The sequence below is a fragment of the Scedosporium apiospermum genome (assembly GCF_000732125.1).
Source record: "Scedosporium apiospermum strain IHEM 14462 chromosome Unknown SEQ_SAPIO_0095, whole genome shotgun sequence".
NCBI lineage: Eukaryota > Fungi > Ascomycota > Sordariomycetes > Microascales > Microascaceae > Scedosporium > Scedosporium apiospermum.
In genome coordinates this window covers 414,989-436,142 of record NW_015971796.1, presented here as the reverse complement: position 1 = coordinate 436,142, position 21,154 = coordinate 414,989, and the positions used below count along the sequence as shown (strand labels likewise).

At 49.5% G+C, this 21,154-nt stretch overlaps 6 protein-coding genes and 1 pseudogene across 6 annotated transcripts; 3 read left to right on the top strand and 4 right to left on the bottom strand.

The window, feature by feature from the left end:
• Positions 1-1,953: 1,953 nt before the first annotated feature.
• On the top strand, positions 1,954-3,448 carry SAPIO_CDS4942 (uncharacterized protein; the record flags this gene model as incomplete). Its single annotated transcript, XM_016787372.1, has 4 exons — positions 1,954-2,098; positions 2,167-2,667; positions 2,720-3,136; positions 3,426-3,448. 4 exons carry the CDS (start codon positions 1,954-1,956, stop codon positions 3,446-3,448), a joined length of 1,086 nt encoding a protein of 361 aa, XP_016643047.1.
• Positions 3,449-3,914: 466 nt separating this feature from the next.
• On the bottom strand, positions 3,915-4,665 carry SAPIO_CDS4941 (uncharacterized protein; the record flags this gene model as incomplete). The annotated part of the gene is made up of 3 exons (XM_016787371.1): positions 3,915-4,135; positions 4,191-4,451; positions 4,521-4,665. 3 exons carry the CDS (start codon positions 4,663-4,665, stop codon positions 3,915-3,917), a joined length of 627 nt encoding a protein of 208 aa, XP_016643046.1.
• A 2,200-nt stretch (positions 4,666-6,865) lies between these two features.
• On the bottom strand, positions 6,866-8,697 carry SAPIO_CDS4940 (Flavoprotein subunit P-cresol methylhydroxylase; the record flags this gene model as incomplete). The annotated part of the gene is made up of 4 exons (XM_016787370.1): positions 6,866-7,518; positions 7,577-8,000; positions 8,057-8,490; positions 8,580-8,697. The coding sequence occupies 4 exons, from the start codon at positions 8,695-8,697 to the stop codon at positions 6,866-6,868; spliced, it is 1,629 nt and encodes a 542-aa protein (XP_016643045.1).
• A 1,432-nt stretch (positions 8,698-10,129) lies between these two features.
• On the top strand, positions 10,130-11,257 carry SAPIO_CDS4939 (uncharacterized protein; the record flags this gene model as incomplete). Its single annotated transcript, XM_016787369.1, has 3 exons — positions 10,130-10,746; positions 10,802-10,999; positions 11,056-11,257. The coding sequence occupies 3 exons, from the start codon at positions 10,130-10,132 to the stop codon at positions 11,255-11,257; spliced, it is 1,017 nt and encodes a 338-aa protein (XP_016643044.1).
• A 5,056-nt stretch (positions 11,258-16,313) lies between these two features.
• SAPIO_CDS4938 (uncharacterized protein) lies at positions 16,314-16,614 on the bottom strand (the record flags this gene model as incomplete). Its single annotated transcript, XM_016787368.1, has 2 exons — positions 16,314-16,423; positions 16,497-16,614. The coding sequence occupies 2 exons, from the start codon at positions 16,612-16,614 to the stop codon at positions 16,314-16,316; spliced, it is 228 nt and encodes a 75-aa protein (XP_016643043.1).
• A 1,221-nt stretch (positions 16,615-17,835) lies between these two features.
• Positions 17,836-18,693, bottom strand: SAPIO_CDS4937 (annotated as a pseudogene; the record flags this gene model as incomplete).
• A 623-nt stretch (positions 18,694-19,316) lies between these two features.
• SAPIO_CDS4936 (Aryl-alcohol dehydrogenase (NADP(+))) lies at positions 19,317-20,750 on the top strand (the record flags this gene model as incomplete). Its single annotated transcript, XM_016787367.1, has 5 exons — positions 19,317-19,444; positions 19,503-19,573; positions 19,692-19,787; positions 19,839-19,984; positions 20,049-20,750. The coding sequence occupies 5 exons, from the start codon at positions 19,317-19,319 to the stop codon at positions 20,748-20,750; spliced, it is 1,143 nt and encodes a 380-aa protein (XP_016643042.1).
• Between the last annotated feature and the right edge of the window lie 404 nt (positions 20,751-21,154).

Here is a 21,154-nt window from a genome sequence, read left to right as displayed (position 1 = left end):
CCGTGGAGGGTAGGCGGGGTGGTGAAATCGGATCGAATCTGCTGGAGCGAGTGATTCCTTAGGGATGAATGGAATCGGAGGCTTGTCTCGAATGAAGGTCACCATTTTCTCGTAACTCGGACAAGCAAACGTCGATGAGGATGTAGATGAATTGAGTATTTAAGATCAGGAATCCAGCGGTTTGACTAGGGCAAAAAAGAACAGGAGGAATGCCGAACCTAGCGGCCGTTGGAGAGAAGAGGATGGGAATAATAGGAAGCTCATTTCAATGATCTGATGCTCTAACATTAGAAGGAAAAGCTTACAACATGATACCCTTGACGAGATGACGTATGAATTCTATGAGAAGGCACTCTGAGTATCATGATTCGAATTACCAGATACGGACTAGACGTCTGAGGTGTATTGATATAATCTGAAAACGGAAGTGTTGGTTCGTGCCACTCCAAATCTAATGTTCACTAATCGATTTCGTGGGACTCTAGAAGGCCTCAAATACGAGCCAAATATCCGCATGTAACGGGGCCACTCACTTTTGAAAAGGGTTGGGTGGAAGGTAATGGTAGCAGATGGTGAAAGTTCCCCTAAGAGCAATAGAAATTCTTAGTGGAGGGAGATGAGGAAATGAATAATTTGATGACAGTAAGCCGTCTCAGATTGACGAAGCACTTCTACATATAGATTATATGTGGCTAGATCCTGGGGGAACTTCTCGTATTCTATCTGGACTGGAGAAGTCAAATTCATGTTTCCATAATGAGACAGATGATGGGCGCTGGAGATTTCTGATTGTCTAAGATGCTAGATACCCAGTTTGAAAATTCTTTTACGTTCTGGTACTTGAAGAGAAGGTCAATGTTCAGCTGGGATACATGCCGTAACCGTTCGAGGCTCCATCGTCTAACACCACTCAAGTCATATCGATCTCAAATGCCTAGTTTCTGGAAGATATATATCCAACTTTCACAGCGCGACGATTTGAACCGACCTAAGATGGGGTGGGGCCACTACTACAATCATGGAGGCAGACTTACACTTATATCTTGCCTCCACCGATACCAATTCCGCTGCCAACACCAATCCAACGTCAAGGACATCAAGATCTAACCCAAGCGAGATACTACTGACTGAGGAACCTGTATGACACGTATCGGTTAGTCTACCATGCCATTCCGAAGGCTGCAGTGAGAGAGTGGGCTCGATTACTCTACCTGCAACCCCCCTTCATATGCCTAGTAAACAGGTCAGAGTTAATATTTATCTGGCGGACTTAGAATACATGTAATCATGACTCAAAGACAACGTTTGCCCGATTCAGAGCGACGACCGTGTCTGTGAACCGTACTGGCCCTGGTCCCAAGACCACAGTACCACCCCAATGGAAGACCCACTCTGCCACCGCCCAGCTAAAGACCCTGTCAACTCGAGCCTTAAACCGGCGCAAAATGTCCTATGTAGTAATGAGAGAGTCGAGCTACATACCAAACCTTTAGCACCATCCTAACTATACCCCTAGCAGTCGAAACGCAATATGGGGTATATCACGGCATTTAGTATTAGGGAATACTAAGAAATTACTTCATACCGCAGATTCCAAAAAGCCACCTCTCGAGATGTCACTTTGCCTGGAGATGAACGCCAGCGTACGTAATTCCATATCTGATAACTAAGCCATGCAGACCAAGTAAAGGAAAGCGGGGTTGCAGAAAATCCCCAAAGACGTTGAAAAGATAGGGAAACCCATCACAAAAGCATCTCAATCGGAAACGAGATATTACAGTGCCTCCGACCATAGGGTCTCCCTTGTATTCAAAAGGGCTTGTATTTGCTGAGGGCAGATTAGGGGACTTCCTTCTCGTCAGGTCGCTTGCGGAGCACAACCCTCTACGATCGACTCGGCAACCTAGCGTCGTCAATCTCGCCTTTACCAACTGAGCAAACGCCTTGCAGAAGATGGCTCCCGCCTCCCATGTTGACATTGACCCCGATGGAGACGTCTTAGCAATTCTTCTCCGGCCGGTAGAGCCATTCGCACCCTGGCCTTCGGACGCCGAGGATGAATCCAGTGCACCCGTTGCTAACGATGAGGCTAGTAATAGTGAGTGCGATTGCGCACACTCTGCCTGCCACCCACGTTACTCGCCTGCTGTGATACTGACCATGCAGATGGCGAATCCCAGGAAAGTACTGCACACGATAAGCGTACGCTCCGCCTTTCCTCGAAACACCTCATGCTAGCATGTCCGCGTCTCAAGGCCATGTTCACGGGACAGTGGGAAGAAGTCACGAAGATACATTCGGATGGACTGCAGCATTGGGATCTCGGCGACAATTTAGACCCGGATGCCTTTGTTATTGTCATGAACATTATCCATGGCCGTAACCGCAGTGTACCGCAAAAAGTAGATCTCGAGATGCTAGCCAAGATATGCGTCATCATCGATGATTTAGAATGCCATGAAGCCACCGAATTGTTTTCACGGGTGTGGCTAATGGCATTTGGTGGGAAGACACCTTCTACTTACTGTAGAGACTTGATTCTCCGGATCTTTGTGGCATCAGTGTTGCGCGAACCGGATATATTTCTGATAACCACTCGAACGGCCATGTTGAGTAGTGCACAAGAGATTCGCAGTCTTGGACTTCCAATCCGCCTAGATATCGTCGGTAGGCCAAGCCGGTTCTCTCTGAGTCCCTGCGATGCGCTGACACACCGCAGAACGGATGGAAGGGGGCCGAAAACGTATGCTCAGAGACACGATTCGCTCCCTCCACGGAGTCGCCGACACGCTCTGCGGGGTTAAGCCGAGGTGTAGCTACGAATGCGATGCTATTCTTTACGGCATGTTGATAAAGCAGATGCGCGACATTGGCCTGCCGCGGCCCGGCGAGGCCATACCAGATCAGGGTTTCGCCATGGAATCCTTGGTGAGGAGTATATGCCAATTCAAAGACCCGACGTGGTTCAGTCAGATGGACGTGGCTCACCAGTTCCAGGCCGAACCCGAGCCTCCCAAATCAAGTCCGTTCGGCTCGTTCGGCTCGTTCGGCTCGGCGCCTCTCGTGTCGCAGCCCGCCAGCCCGAGCCCATCCATATTTGTCCCCCCTGCTTCAAGCCCGCTTGCCTCGAAGCCTCGTAAGTCAGGTCGAGCCGGCTCGAAGCCCCTTGCCTCACCGCCTGCCGAACCGGTAAAGTGTTACGGCATCGGTAAAGGGCATAAATGTACCCTTCAGGCACACCTTATCAGGTTTCACACCTTGCTTTTGGCAACCACTGGCCTCAAGCTCCCATAGCGCTAAGAGAAGTTGGGAAAGGATGTATTAATGGAGATAGTTGTTCTTCCCTACACTCCCACGAGCACGCGCCGAGGAGAGTGATTAGCTAGCTGGAACATGGTGCTGGTGGTTCTACCGCAATCTACCAGCACTCAAAGCTCCTACTGAATAAAAGTAGAACACTGGAGGCAGCGCTCTAGACAGGCGTGATATCAAGGGTTGGGTGAGTAAGAGCTTGCCTGGACAGACTCATCACTTGTGTACCGCTCCATGAACTCGTCCGGCGCTGTGTACCTCCACAAGTCTATTTCTTAACATCACGCGTAGATTGATATTTTGCAAGGCCCTCAACTAAGAAAGTTAGATAGTTACAGGTTTAGTAACCTCAGTTAGAATGAGGAGTTTAATATATAGGCCGAGTCCCAATGTTGTGATGATGTCAATCGGTGAGCCATAGAGGCAGTTTGGCCTGTTGTAGGGTTGGAAGAGAAAGAAGACGAGGAAAAACTAAACTGAAGGCGGACGTAGCCCAAGCCATAGTGCGGATAAGAGAGTCTTCCCATATCCCATATAGGGATCTCTGCCCTGAACCGACCTAACATAGGGCCACGACTGCAAGCATGGAGGCAGACTTACACTTACATCTTGCCTCCGCCGATACCAATTCCGCCGCCAAGCCCCAAGCCAATGTCAAGAAGGACATCGAGATCTAACCCAAGTGAGATACTAAGAGCGGCGCCAAGAGCGCTCTTGACCACGGTATTTATGGAGGCCCCAATTCCAGCGAAAACGCTGTTTAGACTGACGGTGAACTCTCCAAAGGCCTTCAGTGCGGGCTTGACATACACTTTGACGGCTTCTATTATTCACGTTAACGGATGACAATGAAAAAGCGGGTCCTGTGAGAAACTCACCCTCACCCAACCGATCAACAACGTCACGAGCATCTTCACAAAAGTTCCTCGACTTATCAACAACAAGGGTCTCGACGCAACTCCTATCGCACCCGCTATTATCGGCGACGACATCGACTTCGGCGGAGACCTTGAGCTGGGCGGCTGCCTCGGCGAGAAGGTCAGCGCAGGCGGCCAGGTCTGCTTCGATTTCGGCGGCGATGGATTCGCGGATTTCAAGGGCGGCGGTGTTGTCAACTGCCGCTTCAACACAGGTGCTTACTGATTTTTCCTGAGTTAGATTAAGTTCCCATATGGCATTTGGTGTTGGAAGAAAAGTGCCCGGCATACCTGCTGCAGAAATGTGAGCGTCGACTTGGGCGAAGAGGTCGTTGAAGTTGGTTGTGCGCTTGACGATGAGGGCTTCTGGGGCGGAAGGCATAGCCATTATGGAGCCGAAAAGGCCAAGGGGGATAAGGGTGCTGAGGAACTTCATTGTTTCGGATTTGGTTGGTTGAGTTGAAGGGTAATCTTGGTGTGTGAGGGCGGGCGAGGAGCTTGTGAGATCTGATGGCTTGGGCAAAACCTCCGGGAACGAAGTCAATAAGAGGAATGACCCTGATTATTTATGCTCGCTAGGACTTCTACGGTACCGACTAGCATCGCTGGGAGTAATATAGCTAGAACACGGTTGGTTGTTGAAAACAGGTATTCTCTGCAGAATGGAGTTCTGCCTCTGCAGACTAGAGTACGGTTGATTCGCTTCATCCCGCCGGCAAGTCCTCATCACTGCTTTTTATAGAAAACACCGCCACTCATGATGTCATGAGGAAACATCCCCAAAGGAATGCATGCCGTTTCACTGACCGATCGGCACTCTTCGAAGAACAAGATCAGGGGTAGAGAGTAGGCAAGACGGGGCAAAAAGGAAGAACTTTCCCGTAACCACCCGCGTCGCTCTCTCGCCCAGTTAGGCTTCTTGCTAGAGGGAGAGGAAGATGGTGGGCAAGGCGGAAACGGTCATGGATGCGAGTTTCGGCTCCTTAAGCAGGGTGTGAGTTGTTCGAATGCTAGTTTAAATGGGCTCATTTGCCGGTATATTTCAAGTTGTATAAGACCTGTACCGCGGGTCGGAGGCGGTGTTACTGTCCCTTTGCGTTCCTTGGAGACTCTATTTAGCTGATGCATGCTCGTGGCTGCATTTTGACAAGATCTGCAAGTTGCTTATTTACCCTTAAATGACCTGGTATTCGAAGATGAAAAGTGTGTGAGATTTTGGTTAGCGTGAGTGGCCCCTTTCAGGGTGCCCTCGTCTCCCGGCTCAACTTCGGCTCAGCCTTCCATCAGCCCTCATCAGTCCCGCTCAGCTTCTCTGCTCACCCCTTCAGCTGAGTAGACCAGTCATGATTCCTATCGTATTTCCCGGTTTGAAGGTCGCTTTTCTTGTGTTTAAAGCTAAGCTTAAATACGGTCCACAAGGGATAATTGAAACTTGCCAGCTCAACTAGATTTAGAAAGACGAATCTAGAGCAGGATGTCTATGACAGCGAGGTTTGCCCAGTATATAAATAACATCAATTCCAAATGACGCATCCGGATTATCAATGGCTTGTAGCTTCGTAGAGGGTGGTTGCCCAATTAGATGTCGGGCGGCAACGTTTGATGCGGCAAAGTGTTTTTACAGTGAGTTCGGTGATGTAGTTGGCTACGCGATCCACCCACACTTGAGCATCCTCGTTTACTATTTGCGAGCAATATATCCTATGGACGAATCATAACATAATCCCTCGAGGCAGCCAGACTAAGGCGTGCCAAAAATGAAGGGGTTGCGGGAAGCGGCCATGAGTTCAATGGCCAATGTGACAAGCGACCAGGGGGTTACGTTGCTGCCTGAACATGAAGGTTCTTTATCTCCTGCCTAGCCTCGATTATGGACCCCTGCCTGCATTCGCGGAGGTAAAGTGAAGGTCTGGAAAAGAACAGTCTAGGTTTTGCCAGCTCTCTTGCCAGATTACTTAACCTTTCTATGATGCCAAATATCGACCAATTCTGGGCTACGGAGACCAGTTTTGGACTACTAAATTGACAACCTTCCACCTGTTTTAGGACCTTTAGCATTTCCAGCCGCTTATATATCAAATAACCCTCCGTGGATGCAGCCATACAGCCCATCACTATGTGAAATCTGTGCAGTCCTCCAAAGGACATCCCGTCTTAAAAGGGCCGTGTCTTCAGTTAGCAAAACTGACTAGGAACACAAGCTGTCAAGTAGTAGTGCCTATTAAGTGTGGATGCTAGCAACCATTGATCGAACGTGGCGTGCCCAGAACGTGTGTTACCCTTCATCAGCTAGAAAATAATCCAACGGCATCTGAAGGGAGTTCCATACAGCCAATGGATTGAGTAACCGATCGATTAGGACGAAAACGGGATAAATCTGAGCCTGAAAGCTGCTTTTCTCGATGTTTGTGGAGAAAGATGATGGTTGGCCGGACATTGTGGGAGCTTTTTGAAAGAATGCTGGGACATTCTGACGAGAATCCTATTGCAGCGCTTCAGAACCACGAAGATGATCATGCTTACGAACGGCCTCCAGTAGACGCGGCCTTCGTGGGCCGATACGGTATCATAGTATTTTAAACAAGGATACTTCTATTCTATAAGATTCTAGTTGGCTGGGCGTGGTCCTTCTCTTCTTATAACTTAGACTGCTTCTTAACGCATTTACCCATCCTGTACTGCTTGGGCCATACGCCACACTTTCCAGGTGCTAGAATACCGTTGGGATCTATACAGTCCTTAAGTTGCCCAACGAACCGCCGGTGGATGTGGTCATTGAAGTCGAACTGATCAGAAACAGCATCCATAAAGTTGAGATGGGTCCGGTATTCGGAGTAACCATGCTTCCTGGCAGATGCGAGAAGCTCAAAGAAGCATAACTCCGCTGCCTTCTTCTGGGAGTTGGAGGTATTATCGAAGTAAAGAAGATTGAGGTGGATCATGTGATGGGGATACAGATGGAACCCGGCGTGGAAGTCGAATCCGTGTCTTGCACAGATCTTTTTGCCGACAAAGTAAAAATTGAGCGCGGCTTGTCCATCGGGAGGAAGGACGGGGGAGAAGCTGATGTGCCCGCCGTCTTCCCCCCTAAACTTGATGGATTGCAGTCGCAACATGTTCGGAAGGCCGATTTGTGTTCCGCCTTGTTCTGTTACTGGAACCTTCTCCGCGTCCAATAGGCCGGACGGGTCGTCGGCCAGATATGTCTCTTGTCCGAGCTTGCAATTCGCTAGGTCGGAAAAAGCAGCCTTGATAGCGTCCCAACGACAATTCATCATCTTTTCCGTTCCTGTGGATAACGTATTATGTTAGACTGCCATCTGTCATTGAGTGGAAACGTTGCTCACCGTAAAGAGCAAACCTTGCGTTCCAGAAGCCCTTGCCGCTCTTATTTTTCCAATCTTCGACGATCCAATTAGGAATTGCCCCCTCTCCGGAGTAGACGGTTTTTCGTGGACCAGAAGCGGCCATTGATCGAATAGGGTTGCCAATAACAGGGTGGTTTTGTAGAACCTCTGTACGGTAGAGATGGCCGAGCCGGTCAACGAGTGGCACCAGATCAGACTCTTTGTCTACCGATACGTTGCAGCTCATAAAGCCTTGCTGTTTAGGGTAGAGCCAAATTCCCAGTTTGGTTACAATACCAAAGTTGGACTGGAAGAAGAGACCGTCTATTGATGGTCCATAACCGGGCTTGAAACATTGCCATGTAGGGCTACCTGCTACGGCACCCATACCCGTGCGGATCACTTCGCCCGATGGCAGAACAGCCTAACAGACGGTGTCAGCTCTGGAAACTTAAGGACAGGTAGAGAAAACCAACTGACTTCTAAACCGCATTGTGCGGCACAATGCTCACCCAGTGGCGTATAACCCCAACCCCTGTCTATTGTGTTGCCGACGATACTGCCCCATCCCAGCGACGGAACGGATGGGTAAACCTTCAGCTTCTTCTCTTTGCAGTAGTTAAACAGATCGAAGAAGGTAACGCCGGGTTCTAGCAAAGCATAGCAAGCCTTGTCGTTCACCTCGATAATCTTCCTCATTCTACCGAGGTCAACAAGAATGGAGCCTTGAACCCGACAGCTTGGTCCACCGTATCCGTTGTTTTTGCCTCGAGAGAAAGGCCACAGCGGTACATTGAACCGGTTTGCGACTCGGACAACTTCTTGGACTTCTTCGACTGTCGATGGCAGGACGACAGCGGAACACAAGTTTGCATGCTCCTCAGTTGTTGCGATCGGGAATGGGTCACGGTAAGCTGAAGACCAGGGGTCATAAGTCAGTTCGCTGCGGCCCAGCGAGCATATTGAAATGGGAAGGCGGATCATAGGCAATCAAAAGACTCACCTAGCAGCTCCTCGTTGCGGTAGCGAACATTTTCCCCTCCCAAGACTTCCTTGAACTTGTCGATGGCCCGCTGGAATTCTGTCGCAGACAATTTTGGTGGTAGAACGGTCGAGGCCATGGTGCGAATTGGCAAGGGAAGCAACCTGAGAGCTTGAATCTAGCTGTGCACATGAGATGTGGATGAGAATTGATATGATCAGCAGTCGATAGCCGGTCCCTCCCAGTATTTATTCAATTGGTTTGCGATCAATTGATCAATGAGTGCCGACGAACAGGCCGTGACACACTTTCCTCTGGCTAACCGTCTCCGCGCCTTCCCGACCCTCTCCGCACCTCTCCGCACCTCTCCGCACCTCTCCGCACCTCTGCGCACTTCGCCGTGTCTCGGTCACTAATTCAGCGCGGAGAAGGGCGGTCAAGTATTACCCCACAAAATCCCCCACAAATCCCAATAGCCTGGACTGTGGGGAAACCGGCAAACCCCAGGTCTCCTTGCCGCGTCTTGTTAATGGATCTTCCCCATGGGGAAGATATTTCCATCATAGTCTTTAAAATGCTTAAATAGCGGGTCTCGAACCACAATCGTACCATTTTATTTCTTGTTGTTCTTGTTCAATCTCGATACATTGTAAGTATCATTGAGGTTCTTACCAGACTATCTGCCCCGTCTCCTTCAGTGGCACGCTGCGGTGCTACGCTTCACTTGGCTTTTGACCGCCTAGATCGACCTATTGAAAGTCTCCATCGACATCTCGTCATGATGGGCAAGACTCCACAGGCTACAGCTCACCACGCGGAAACAATCCCCAGAGCATCCAATGTTGACTGTTGTGAGGCCCAGAAGGTGGACACTCATGCTTTGTCTGATGAGGAGACCAAAGTGGCCATAAAGAAGTTGGTTCGGTGCGTGCCTCCTCCCTAAAATTCTTGTGTATCCCCCAAGCTGTGACGATTACTAACTATGAGACTTTTTATAGCAAGATTGACCTACGACTTCTACCGATTGCATGTCTCGAACCACCCCAACAATCACATATTGGGGGAATTCGTACTAACCAGCCAGTAGATGTGCATCACATACGGACTACAATACTATGACAAGGTGATTTTGGGTCACGCCGCTGTATACGGGCTCATTCAAGACCTTGGACTGGATGTGAATCCGTCTCGGTAAGATCCGCCTCTGTGAAGACAGATTTTATCAACTCGAGCTAAAATGAAGACAAAAGATTCTCGAATGCCTCCATGATCTTCTACTGTGGATACGTTCTGGGCGCATTCCCTGTGAGGACTCTCGACCAATACCTCGATTGACCTTACTTGCGCTAACCGTTTTAACAGATTTCCTATCTAGCTCAGATGTTTCCAACTGGAAAAGTGTGTGGCATCATGGTTCTCATCTGGTCTGCCGTGGTAATGTCCACAGCTGGGTGCAAGTCGTACGAAGGTCTCCTCGTCAACAGATTCTTCTTGGGCTTTATTGAGAGTGGTGTAGCGCCTGCATTCATGTGATTATTATCTTCCCTAGGTATCATAGGAATCCACCCGCAATGCTGATCATTTTCAGGCTTGTTGTTTCGATGTGGTACGACAAGCGGGAACAACTCCTTCGATCCGGACTTTGGTACAGTTTCAGCGGCGGCGCAAACATCATCATTCCAGTCATAAGCTACGGTATCGGCCACATCAAGTCCGACAGTCTTCGTTCCTGGCAGTGGATGTATCTAATTGCGGGAGCAATCACATGTCTATGGTCTATCATCATCTTTCTCTTGTTCCCCGATTCCCCCCTCTCCGCCAAGGGATTCACGGACCAGGAGAGAGCCCTGATTCAAAGGCGTATGCAGGCCGACAATGCGGGAACACTGAACCGCCGTTTCAAACTTCCCCATGTGCTTGAATGCTTGGGAAGCGTGACTTTCTGGGTTGTCAATCTCATGTCGATGCTTACCAGCGTTGTCAGTGGCCCAATTTCTTCCTTTGGATCACTGATCTTTAGCGACATGGGTTTCAACAAGGAGCAAGCCTTACTCCTCAATATCCCCAACGGCGCGATGGCGTTTTTCTGCATCCTGACATCAGCTACACTGGGACGGAAAATTCCAAATATTCGACTTTTTGTGGTGATGACTGCCTGTCTTATGGTGGTATTGGGCTGCTGTCTCGCGTAAGTCGATCGATCGCACTTCCTACATTATCACTGCAAGCTAACGAACTGGTAGATGGCAATTGCCAACGGCCAATAATGCAGGTCGACTCGCAGGCTTCTACATGATGAACTTCTTCTCATCAGCCTACGTTCAAGTAATCGGCTTCGGTACCTCCAACGTCGGAGGATACACAAAGAAGGCCACCAGCTCCGCTGGGATCTTTGTTTTCTACTGCCTCGGAAACATCGCCGGACCGCTCATCTTCAATCGGTAAGCAATCCCCCCAATTTCAAATTGATTCAAGCGATATGCTGACAACTTCACAGCAAGGACGCACCGAGGTACGATCCAGGCTTCATGGGAACCATGATTTGCCTGGCCGTCTGCTTCGGGTTGGCCCTGCTTTTGAGATTGCACCTGGCTAGGAAGAACGTTCACAGGGATCGGGATAACGGCCCTGCCGGGACTGAACACGGCTTGGATGATATAACGGACAAGGAAAATAAGGACTTTCGATATCAGCTATAGCCGGTTTCAATAGCACGCGCGCTGCCGGTGCACTCGTAACGAAGAGTTGTGGTCTGAATACAACAATTTTTTTCGTCCAAAATGTCGGGTCAGATTGTTTAAATCAATGAGAAAATGAGGCAAAGGATCTACTCCAGAGACTTGATTGAATGTAGGAAAGTCAAGACTAAAAACTTGCCTATGTATTATGCAAAGTGCCAGTGATTTCCTTCTGTCTCACCAAGAGAACCAGAATCTGAAAGAAGTGCAACATCAAGCGGATTGCTACCTAGAAGATAACCAAGTCCAAGCGAGCCAAAGTCGGAGAACAGCCAGTCTTCCTGAGAGAGTACTGGAAGAAATCCGTGCATCTGATGACTGTAGTCGAAATCGAAAGTTGATGATGCCAAGCCGTTATCCTGTCCCTGAACCCCGGATGAAGTTTCTAAAACGAGGTTATCAATACTTCTGACATACTCACTAATTGTTGGGGTAGAATCGGTCGCGGTAGTGATCGTGGGCTGCCCCTCGTTTACGCTTCCCGATGCTCTCTCGTGTGCAGCAAGAAGCGACCGTAGTTGGTTAATGTGCAGTGAAATCAAAGTGGCTGTTTTATAAGCGGGGTGTACCTTGTCGGGCGCACATTCGCTGAGCTTCTGCTTCGTAGTCTGGATAATACTGAGTGCATTTTCAAGGTCCATCATGATGGGCGAGATGCAAGTCGCCTATTGGAACTGTCAGTTGGTGCACTGCTATGAGGTTGGGTAATGTTCCCCGACCTTGAGAAGGAGCGTGGCTGCAAAGAGAATTCTGCTAAAGACGCGAAATGGCGCCATGGAAAGGTATCCTTCGTCGGCCAATGTAACAACGATTCCCAGTAGAGACCGCGAGCCATTGACTGCCTCTCTGACGAAGTGATAGTCATCGCGGTTATCGGTGCTAGATACTAAAAACTCCTGAATCTTGAATAAATACTCATCGGCAGGAGAACTATCCAGCCGCAAGTCAACTTGTTCCAATAATCGTTTGGATATTTTATGTACTGATATCGATGCAAGCTGGATTCGAATGGCTTGATGTTCGATTTCGAGGAGCTCTCGCATTGGAGACATGACTAAATATGGCAGTTAGAATTCGAGTCATGTTTTGTGTCCTTCTTCCTCTTCAAGTACGTTAGACCTACAACCTGACTCCTGAGTAGCCAAGGACCATTTATCCAGGAGTGGGAGAAAGCGGTTCAAGAGGTGAATATGTGACGTGTCCCGGCTCAATTCGACTGTGAACCTCGGTGACTCTAAGAGCCCGGCCGTCGACTCTTGAGCTAGCCGCGACAAAGATGCTCGAGCCAAAACAGCACGCAACCATTCCCTTTCTTTATGGCTTGACACGGCAGCTCGACGCTCCAACGTCTCAGTTTCCACGTCCCCTGGTGCCTGATGTCGATTCCAGGGCGCGCGCGGTGTGATGGCCGACTGCATGGAGTAGATGTGAATAAGAACCCGGACACGGGTCCTTCGATAAACATATCTTTCTTCGCGACTCATGATCTTTGCGTTGGATTCCAGCGCACGATTTCCTAGAGCAGGAGTATCTAGCTCATTCGCCAGGGAGGATGCCATCCCAAGAAGCATGCTGGGGAGAAATTAGGAGCAAAACAGGATTGTTAGAGTGATTTTAGATGATGGGATTGGAACATACCCTGACATTCTGTCTGACCGAATGATCGGCTGGCTGAGATCAGCCATCCATTGAGTTGCTACGAGTGTCAATAAGTTATGAGCAGTAAGAGACTACAAGCCGTAGACATACCGTTCGCAAGCCTAATGTGTCTATCCGAATCCTCCAAGATTCTCGTCTGATGCATCGGGGTAGCTATAGCTGCATCTGCTTCATAGAAGACGACATCGCTCATGTCATCCGGTGGTAAGCTGATTGCTGCTCTCGGTGGCCACTCAACAAGCAAAAGAAGGGCGAGTATTGTGCCAAATGTCCTCAGCTTCGATTTCGAACCCCTCTCCTCGGCCCAAAAAACTCGCTGACAGAGACCCTTGACAATGTCCCAAGATTTAACGTGTACGAGTTCACTGCTTGGTGAACTGCTACTCGCCGGAAGAAAGTGGTACATGGATGAAATGGTGAGGATGGTGTAGCAGAGGATTGGCTCGGATTCGACGAGATGATCGTGGGTTTGTGGGTCGGCAAAGAAGTCCGACACTACCGGTGTCATTGGCGCTAATATTCTGAAGAATCTAGATTAAGCACACCGTCAGCTCTGTAGTTTTCTAAGGATACTCCAGTTTGGCTTTGATGAACGTACTCCGTAACATACCAGGCCCCCTCTTCCGGGCGCAGCCACCCTCTTCGAACAAGCCAGCACTTCTTCCAGGCATTCTGCGAGGTCAGTGTATGCGGGGTCGGCGACTGCGCATGCGCGTCACTCCTCTCTTCTCGATTACCATCATCCGCTTCAGAAGGAGTCAATGTCACCTCATTTGCTCCCGGAGCATTATTTGCAGGAGGCACCTTTCGCCTTTTGGAACTGGATAATTCGGCGACTTGAAGCAAGACATTAAGTGCATCAGTGGGATTATGTACGGCTTCTCCTATCAGAGAGTACGGCTCCACATCTGTAGGTACTTGAATCGATTCTTCATTTTCAGCATGATCCACCTGATTCCGTGCCGAAGTCCGAGTCCGTGGACCATGAGAATCTATGTGTGTGGCAGAATTTGTGCTCCCGTGGTTACCATGTTCTCGGTTCTTTTCCGATGCGTTGGTGGTGGATGGAATGCATGTTAGGTCCATACGGCGACATCGTAGGCAAGGGAATTTGGGCTGGTTACTGTTGCCGACATCACACCGGACCTATACGCCACCAAATATCCGTTAATAAGCTGCGAATATTTCGCATAAAACCGAAAGTCAACGAGTTTTCCCAAACCTTACGGGATCGGCATGCAGTACACGCTCTATAGGTTCGCTTTGGCGGCATGTGGAACAGTATATCGGAATTACAGTCGAGATGGATAGATTTATTAAATAAGAATACCGTCTAACTACAACCTATGTCGGGGGGAGGCTAGCGTTATTATCCTCATCAAGATAACCACAGAAGGCGGTATGGCATGGCAGAATGGCAAAACAACGGGACAATCTTGAGGATAGGCCAATCAAGGAGGAGTAGCCAAAGTAGTGAGTGACTGGCCACGCGCACGCTGCGAAGCACCGATCTTTTGGTCGCAGAACATATTCCACTTTTGGACGGCGTAACATCTTCACGCGCAATGTCAGCCGCGAGATCCGGCGCGAATATAGGGAGCTGATCCGGCAGGCGATGAATATGCACCTTGACAGGGAAGGCAGGGAGTACGAAAGGCTTGGGTGGCCGATATGCAGCTATAACGTTTTTTTTTTTTTTTTCAAGGCTTGTGGTAGTTATCGTGCAAACGCCTCCGTTTTTTTGGAAGCGCCGTTTGATGTTATTGGCGGAGGTAGCTCTTGGCCTGTCTATGTGCGGAGGATGGCTCTAGAGTTACCCAATCTCGTGAGCTTCAAAATTTCCTTGTTCGTACATCAAGCTTGCGGCCGCCCCCAGGTTTACAGACAGTCCGAGCTTCCCGCAGTCTCCTTTAGGACAGCGAAAGCTTTCACCATTCAGGAGCTTAGCTCGATGAAGTAGTCGGATGCTAATACTGTCGCCCTCAAATTTCGAACGGAGTTCGAGAGTTTCCGCGGGTCTGTGCGCACCACTTGTGCAATTGGAGATCTCCCGACTGCGCTTAAGAAGTAGGAAGACGCACCTGAAGAGATAGAGCCCTTCCTCGAAACCACGACCGCCGCAGAAACTGCGGGATGGCGCCGACAACGTCATGTTGGATATATGGGGGCTGCGCGCTACCGACAGGATGCTCGACGACCTGGGAAGGAGGCGGCGGCTAGACCGGGGTTGGTTACTGAAGGTAGGGGGCATCCCCAAAGCAGATGCAGCTTGATTTGGGGGGGAGAGAAGAGGCCAAAAGTATTGAGTATCCTCAACATCAGCATACCAAATTTCTTATGAAGACGTTCCCGAGGTTTGGATTTTGGCGCATATGGTAAGTGGTTACCGATCGCATTGTATCGTAGGGCTTCGATCAAGAATCAAGATATTGTCCGGGCCACAAGAAACCACCATACGAAGGTACCAGAAATCCTTGACATGGACTGGGATTAACAGGTGAGTGTCGGTGACCATAATCCTATCCCAAGTATAGCGGACCGCTATTCTGGTAGCCGTGAGGTCATGGATTACAACTTACATATCCACATCCACCTGTGTTTTAGACACTCGCACACGTATTCAAAGGGTAGACGGGTATATTCAAACCCGAATGTAAAACTAATTGATCGGGCAGCTTGGACAGAAGAGTTCAATGTTGGCAAGTATTTGAGAGATCGGTAGCCGGTGAGGCACGACGCACAAGCTTGCTCGCGAGGTATAGTCCAACACACCCTAGAGATATGCCAATTTCCATTTTGAAGTTGATGTGGACAAGACTAGGTGCGCTTCTCTCCGCACCGGATAGCTTCATTCCTGGCGATGCAGGGAACGGTGTAAATGTTTCCAGTGGAGGCTGCGTTGTTCTGTATTAGTATCAAGCTGTTGCCGGAATGGAACCTGGTGGATAGTTGGGGGGACAACTGTAAAGGGGTACTTTTCATCTCCATACCTCCTATACATTGGAAATCATCAGGCATCTAGACGTTGATAACAAATTACCGAGCCTTAGCCTGAGAGAAGCCATTCACTCCAGGAACATTATTAATGACGTTTAGAGGGATTTGACCAACAAGGCGACTGGTGTTACTAGTGACATCGAGATCACACAAATAAGGGCCGGCACCATCAGCATTAACCTGGTAGATAGTAACCTGTATTATTTTAAACCTAAAATGTTAGAAGATGGGATACGTGTAGCAAAGTGGGATGGTAAATACAAACCGCCAAGGTGCTACTGCGCTTCACCTAGGTGACAGCACCAGCAGCTAGCGCGTTCTCCATCTCCTCGCCAATATCAATATTACCGGAGAGTTCTGTTCAGCCACACTCGTTGACAAGGTTGGCTTTGATCTCGGCATCACGGATAAAGGTGGCATCCTGCTGGTAGGGGTTTATGGTCATGCAGTTGCGGGCAATATCGGGGTTGACTGAGAAATGCGTTAGAGATTAGGGGGTGGGTCATTTGCTTTGCAGCTAAGTTCCGCACTTTCGAAGACTCACCCTTGAACCCTACGCTGGCAGGTGATCCCTTCTCGCCCTGTGCGCCGAGGATGACTCCGTGGCCAGGGGCCCCAACCAGCACAGCTGATGCAATAACAAATTCGGTGAAGGAAACCATAATGTCTATCAAAGACCTACTGACCTAGCAGTAATGAAGTGAATGGTAAAATAAAAGAGATAAAAGGAAAAGAAGGGAACTTCTGGAAGGAGTTCAATCTCGCTACGACCCTCGGGTGAGTAGGCCCAGGAGACTAGTCCGAATCTTAACGGCATGCACGTCGTAGTGGATCTCGAGTCAAGTCAAGCCAGGTCACGGCCCCGGCCTGGCCCTATTCTGAGACGGACATGCCACACAGCCCTGTACGACGGATTTCTACCGGGATCGGGATAATCAAGTTTCATTCCGACTAGTAGACATTGCCGTCATTATCCCAGAGAGGAATGCGGAGATAGCATTGAGCTGGGCTGGTATTGTCAGGATATGGGGAGTGGAGGTGACGCGAAATGAGGAATAATAAAATCCAAGCCCGTGTTCGAACGACGCGTTTGCTACGAGATTGCTACCGTCTTCGTCGAATATTCCTGGTAGTCGGCGTCGATCCGTCGCGATCTCAATTGCCCAGTCTATACCACCGCTACCTATACCGATCCTCGGTCGATCCAAGTTGGGGGGCGCTTACGGGAATAGTAGCTGGAACAACTCTTGGCGAATGAGATCTTGTTCGCTTTCACCCGCTCACGCATGTCGGAAAATTCACCCGTCGCGAGCTGTCAACTAGGGTGGCACGGACTTATGGGTTGCCCGATTTCCGTAGCGGTATTTGGGTATTTTGTCGATCCAGGATGTGAGTAGCCTAAACGAAGTTCCTACCTCCTTTGTGAGCGAGTTCTGCTAGATGAACAGTGATTCGAGCTCATTCCTAGCATGGTCTGCTGGGAAAATGAGAGCGGTGCTTCGTGGGGTTCTCAAAAGCGTATGCCACTTGCCGGAAATAGAGTTATACCGGAGCGCGCTGGTGACAGGCCTGATCAATCTTTATACTCCTTCAGCTTACACAGATGTTCTTGCGGCTGTCCTAGCTCGGTACTAGCCGCTCGACTCTAGCGACATCACTAGGTCCTTTAGCTGTCCATAGCAGTAGGCCCTACATAGCAGCCACTCACTTTTATACTTCTAGGGTTATCTTACTATTGCTCTATCATATTGGAGCCCGGTGTCTTCTATATACGGAAGGAGGGAACATTGATCAGGTGTAGTTTTGTTACATATAAGTGATGAATTGCTAGGCTCTACAAACTAGTGCTGTCCTTAAAAAAAAAGAAGGCATTATTCGGGAATTTACATGTGAGCCGTCTTGATGGCATCGTCGATGACCTTCCAGGTGTGTTTTTCAACCTGCTTTATCTGTTCCTCACTCCAAACTGGTTTATCGGTAACTATGTGACCGTTATTGTCAATACAACTCCAGAACCTATCCCCCTTCTCCCCTGCCGCTGCACACTCGTATGTTCCCTTGAGCAGATTTTCGGCACACTTATCAGGTGACACACCAAACAGGTGCATGAGAGCTCGTGAGCCGGCACGCATATACCACGGGAGGGATTCGGTGATGTTGGTTTGAACGATGCCAGGGTGAGCGTGCACGAAGTGTCGCCTAGCGGCAGTTTCCCCGCCTTGTTGCGCAGCATATGTCTGGATCATAGCATCGGTCATTGAAATGCAGTGGTTGGCTACGTTGGCGATGCTATAGTGAGATTTGAGGTCCAGGTCTTCCCAATTGAGCTTGGTTGGGCTGCCGCGTGTACCGTCAAGCACGATGAGCACCTTCGCGTCGGGCTTCAAAATGGGAGCAAGTTCGCGAATCAACAGCTGTCTCCCGTAATAGTGAAGCGCCATCTTGCGATCGATTCCTTCTGGCGTCTCTGTCCTCCCTGCCGTTGAAAGTATGCCCTGGGTAAGGACAAGGAGGTCAAGCTTCTGCTCCTGTGAAGACTTGTATGCGTCTGTATATTGCTTGATTGCATGCATGGAAGACGCATCGAGGGGCCGAAACTGGATGTTGACATGAGGGATATCTTTTGGCTTACTGCGGCCGCTTATGGTGACTATGGACGACGCAGACTCGGCAGCAGTACGGCAGGCTATAGCAAAGCCGATACCGCCAGTTCCCCCAACGATAAGAGCTCTTGTAGCCATGTCTCAGGCGCGTCAATGCTGGGGAAAAGTTGATAGCTGAAACTAGCCGTAGATCGGCGCTTAATAGGGGCAGAAGGGCTGGAATCTGGATAAGAGTCGCCGATAATTTTTCGGACCGTAGGTATGAGGTATGACCGTCTGTTTCTGTCTAACGCGAGCTGCAAACAATCTCTATAAAACAAGTTGAAAAGTTCTCTATCATGCAAACAACTGATCATCGCATGCCACGCGTCATAGGAATTGATGATTACAAAGCTCGGGGAAACCCACGTCCTGTCGGAAAGAAATAGCCAACGCAAATTCCCCGCCATCGGACCTAAAACAGACTAACGGAGATAAGGTTCTTCCCCAGCGGGTTACTTCAAGAACCCGAAACGCCGCCAGGTTCTGGCTACCAGTCACTCACGATCTCCATAGAAGTTAATTTCTCATGGAAACGTAGTCTATTGGAAGTATTAGTTACCATACTAGCTATTATACGACACCCTTTTTTAACAGCTAGTCCAAATGCCCTAATCTTGCCTATATATTAACCAGCTGATCCCCCGAATCTGGATTGAAAATATCCCAGAGTCGGAATCATTTACATACCAAAGGTTTTTACTGTTTCATCAATTTGCACAATGTCTGCTAGTGTTTTTGCGGCGCCGGATCCTCACAGCCCATTGGCGCGTTACCGGCTGCTGTCACCGAACGCTTCCGTCCGGGTCAGCCCTCTTTGCCTGGGCAGTATGAGCTTTGGGGACGCTTGGTACGACCAAAAAAGCCATTACATGCCGTTGCGATTATAGCTGACCCCCCGTATGCAGGAAAGGGCTGGTAGGCAGCTGTGATAAAGAGACGACGGAGGCTATCCTTGACTTTTTCCACGAACAAGTAGGTATAAGTGGGCGGGCGTTGAAAGGAAATCAAGTCGCTAACTGGAAGGTAGGGCGGTACGATTCCGATCCACGGTCTCTCGTGTCTGCTAGGTATGGGAACTAAGAATGATTCTACAGGAAATTTCATCGACACCGCAAACAGCTATCAAGGTGGCCAATCCGAGGAGTGGATTGGGGACTGGATGAAGAAGCGCGGCAACAGGGATCAGATAGGTAAGCCTGGGTTCAAACTTCACGGCCTCCAGTAATGCTAAATGGAACCAGTCCTTGCTACCAAGTATTCGCTGAGGGCCGGTGCAGGCCACAGCGCTGCGGAGATCACGGCCAACTCAACCGGCAATAGTACAAAGAGCATGCGCGTCTCGCTCGACGCCAGCTTGAGGAGGTTGAAGACGGATTACATTGATGTGGTACGCCTGATTCTACCCGGCTCTGCCTCCTCTTTCTAATTTCACAACTTACGATAGTCCACAGTTCTACGTGCACTTTTGGGATTTCTCTACCCCCATCCCCGAGTTAATGCAGTCTCTCAACCAGCTCGTTGTCTCCGGTAAAGTGTTGTACCTTGGGATTAGTGATGCCCCGGCTTGGGTCGTCACCAAAGCGAACCAGTATGCGCGAGATCATGCTCTCCGGCAGTTCTCAGTCTATCAAGGATTGTGGTCGGCCGCATGCCGCGATTTTGAGAGGGAAATCCTTCCGATGGCTCGTGATGAAGGGATGGCTCTAGCTCCTTGGGGCGCCCTTGGCCAGGGAAAATTCAAGACGGAGGAGGAACGTAAAGCAGGAGACTCTCTCCGTAACAAGGTACAGCCCCCCTCTGCAGTGGATTTACAGGTGAGCAAGGTGCTGGAAATTATAGCAACGAGGAAGAATACTTTGCCGACAAGCGTTGCACTCGCCTACGTCATGCACAAAGCCCCTTACACCTTCCCCATTGTTGGCGGCCGAACGGTAGACCACCTGAAGCGTAATATTGCTGCCTTGACTCTACAGCTTGACGATGCAGATATTGAAGAGATCGAAAGCGCAGTACCCTTTGATCTCGGCTTCCCTCATTCATTTCTATATGGTGGGGTAAACCCAGATCATCCATGTGCCGTGTCCTGGTTGAATATGGCGGCAACCTACGACTACGTTAGCCTTCCGAAGCCAATTCAACCTCACAAAGTATAGCTTTGTAAGGACAGGGCGGAAGCATACTGTGGACACTGAAACGAAACTTGGCAGCTTGGAATGACCAAGCTGGCTCGACCGTCGGGGCTTAATCGGCACCCACTCAGAGCCAGGGCTAAGAAAAAGGGGGTACAAGTCAGTCCTAGGGCAAATTGAAGTTTTGACAATAGTTGAGTTTTGGAATTAAGAATCGGAGCTTCTCGTGACCTTGGTGTCTCTCCTTGAGTGCCATCCAGTATATCCTTACAAAACCAGAGTCTAAGTCTGAGCCTGAGGAGCAAGCGCTGTCCCAAGGTCGCCAGCTGTGATCTTAGGCACGGGTCTGGTATAAGCCGACGTATAGAGAACCCTAAGCGCCTTAGAAATGGCCTTCTAGGAGTTTATTAATTTAAGAAGGGTTCTTA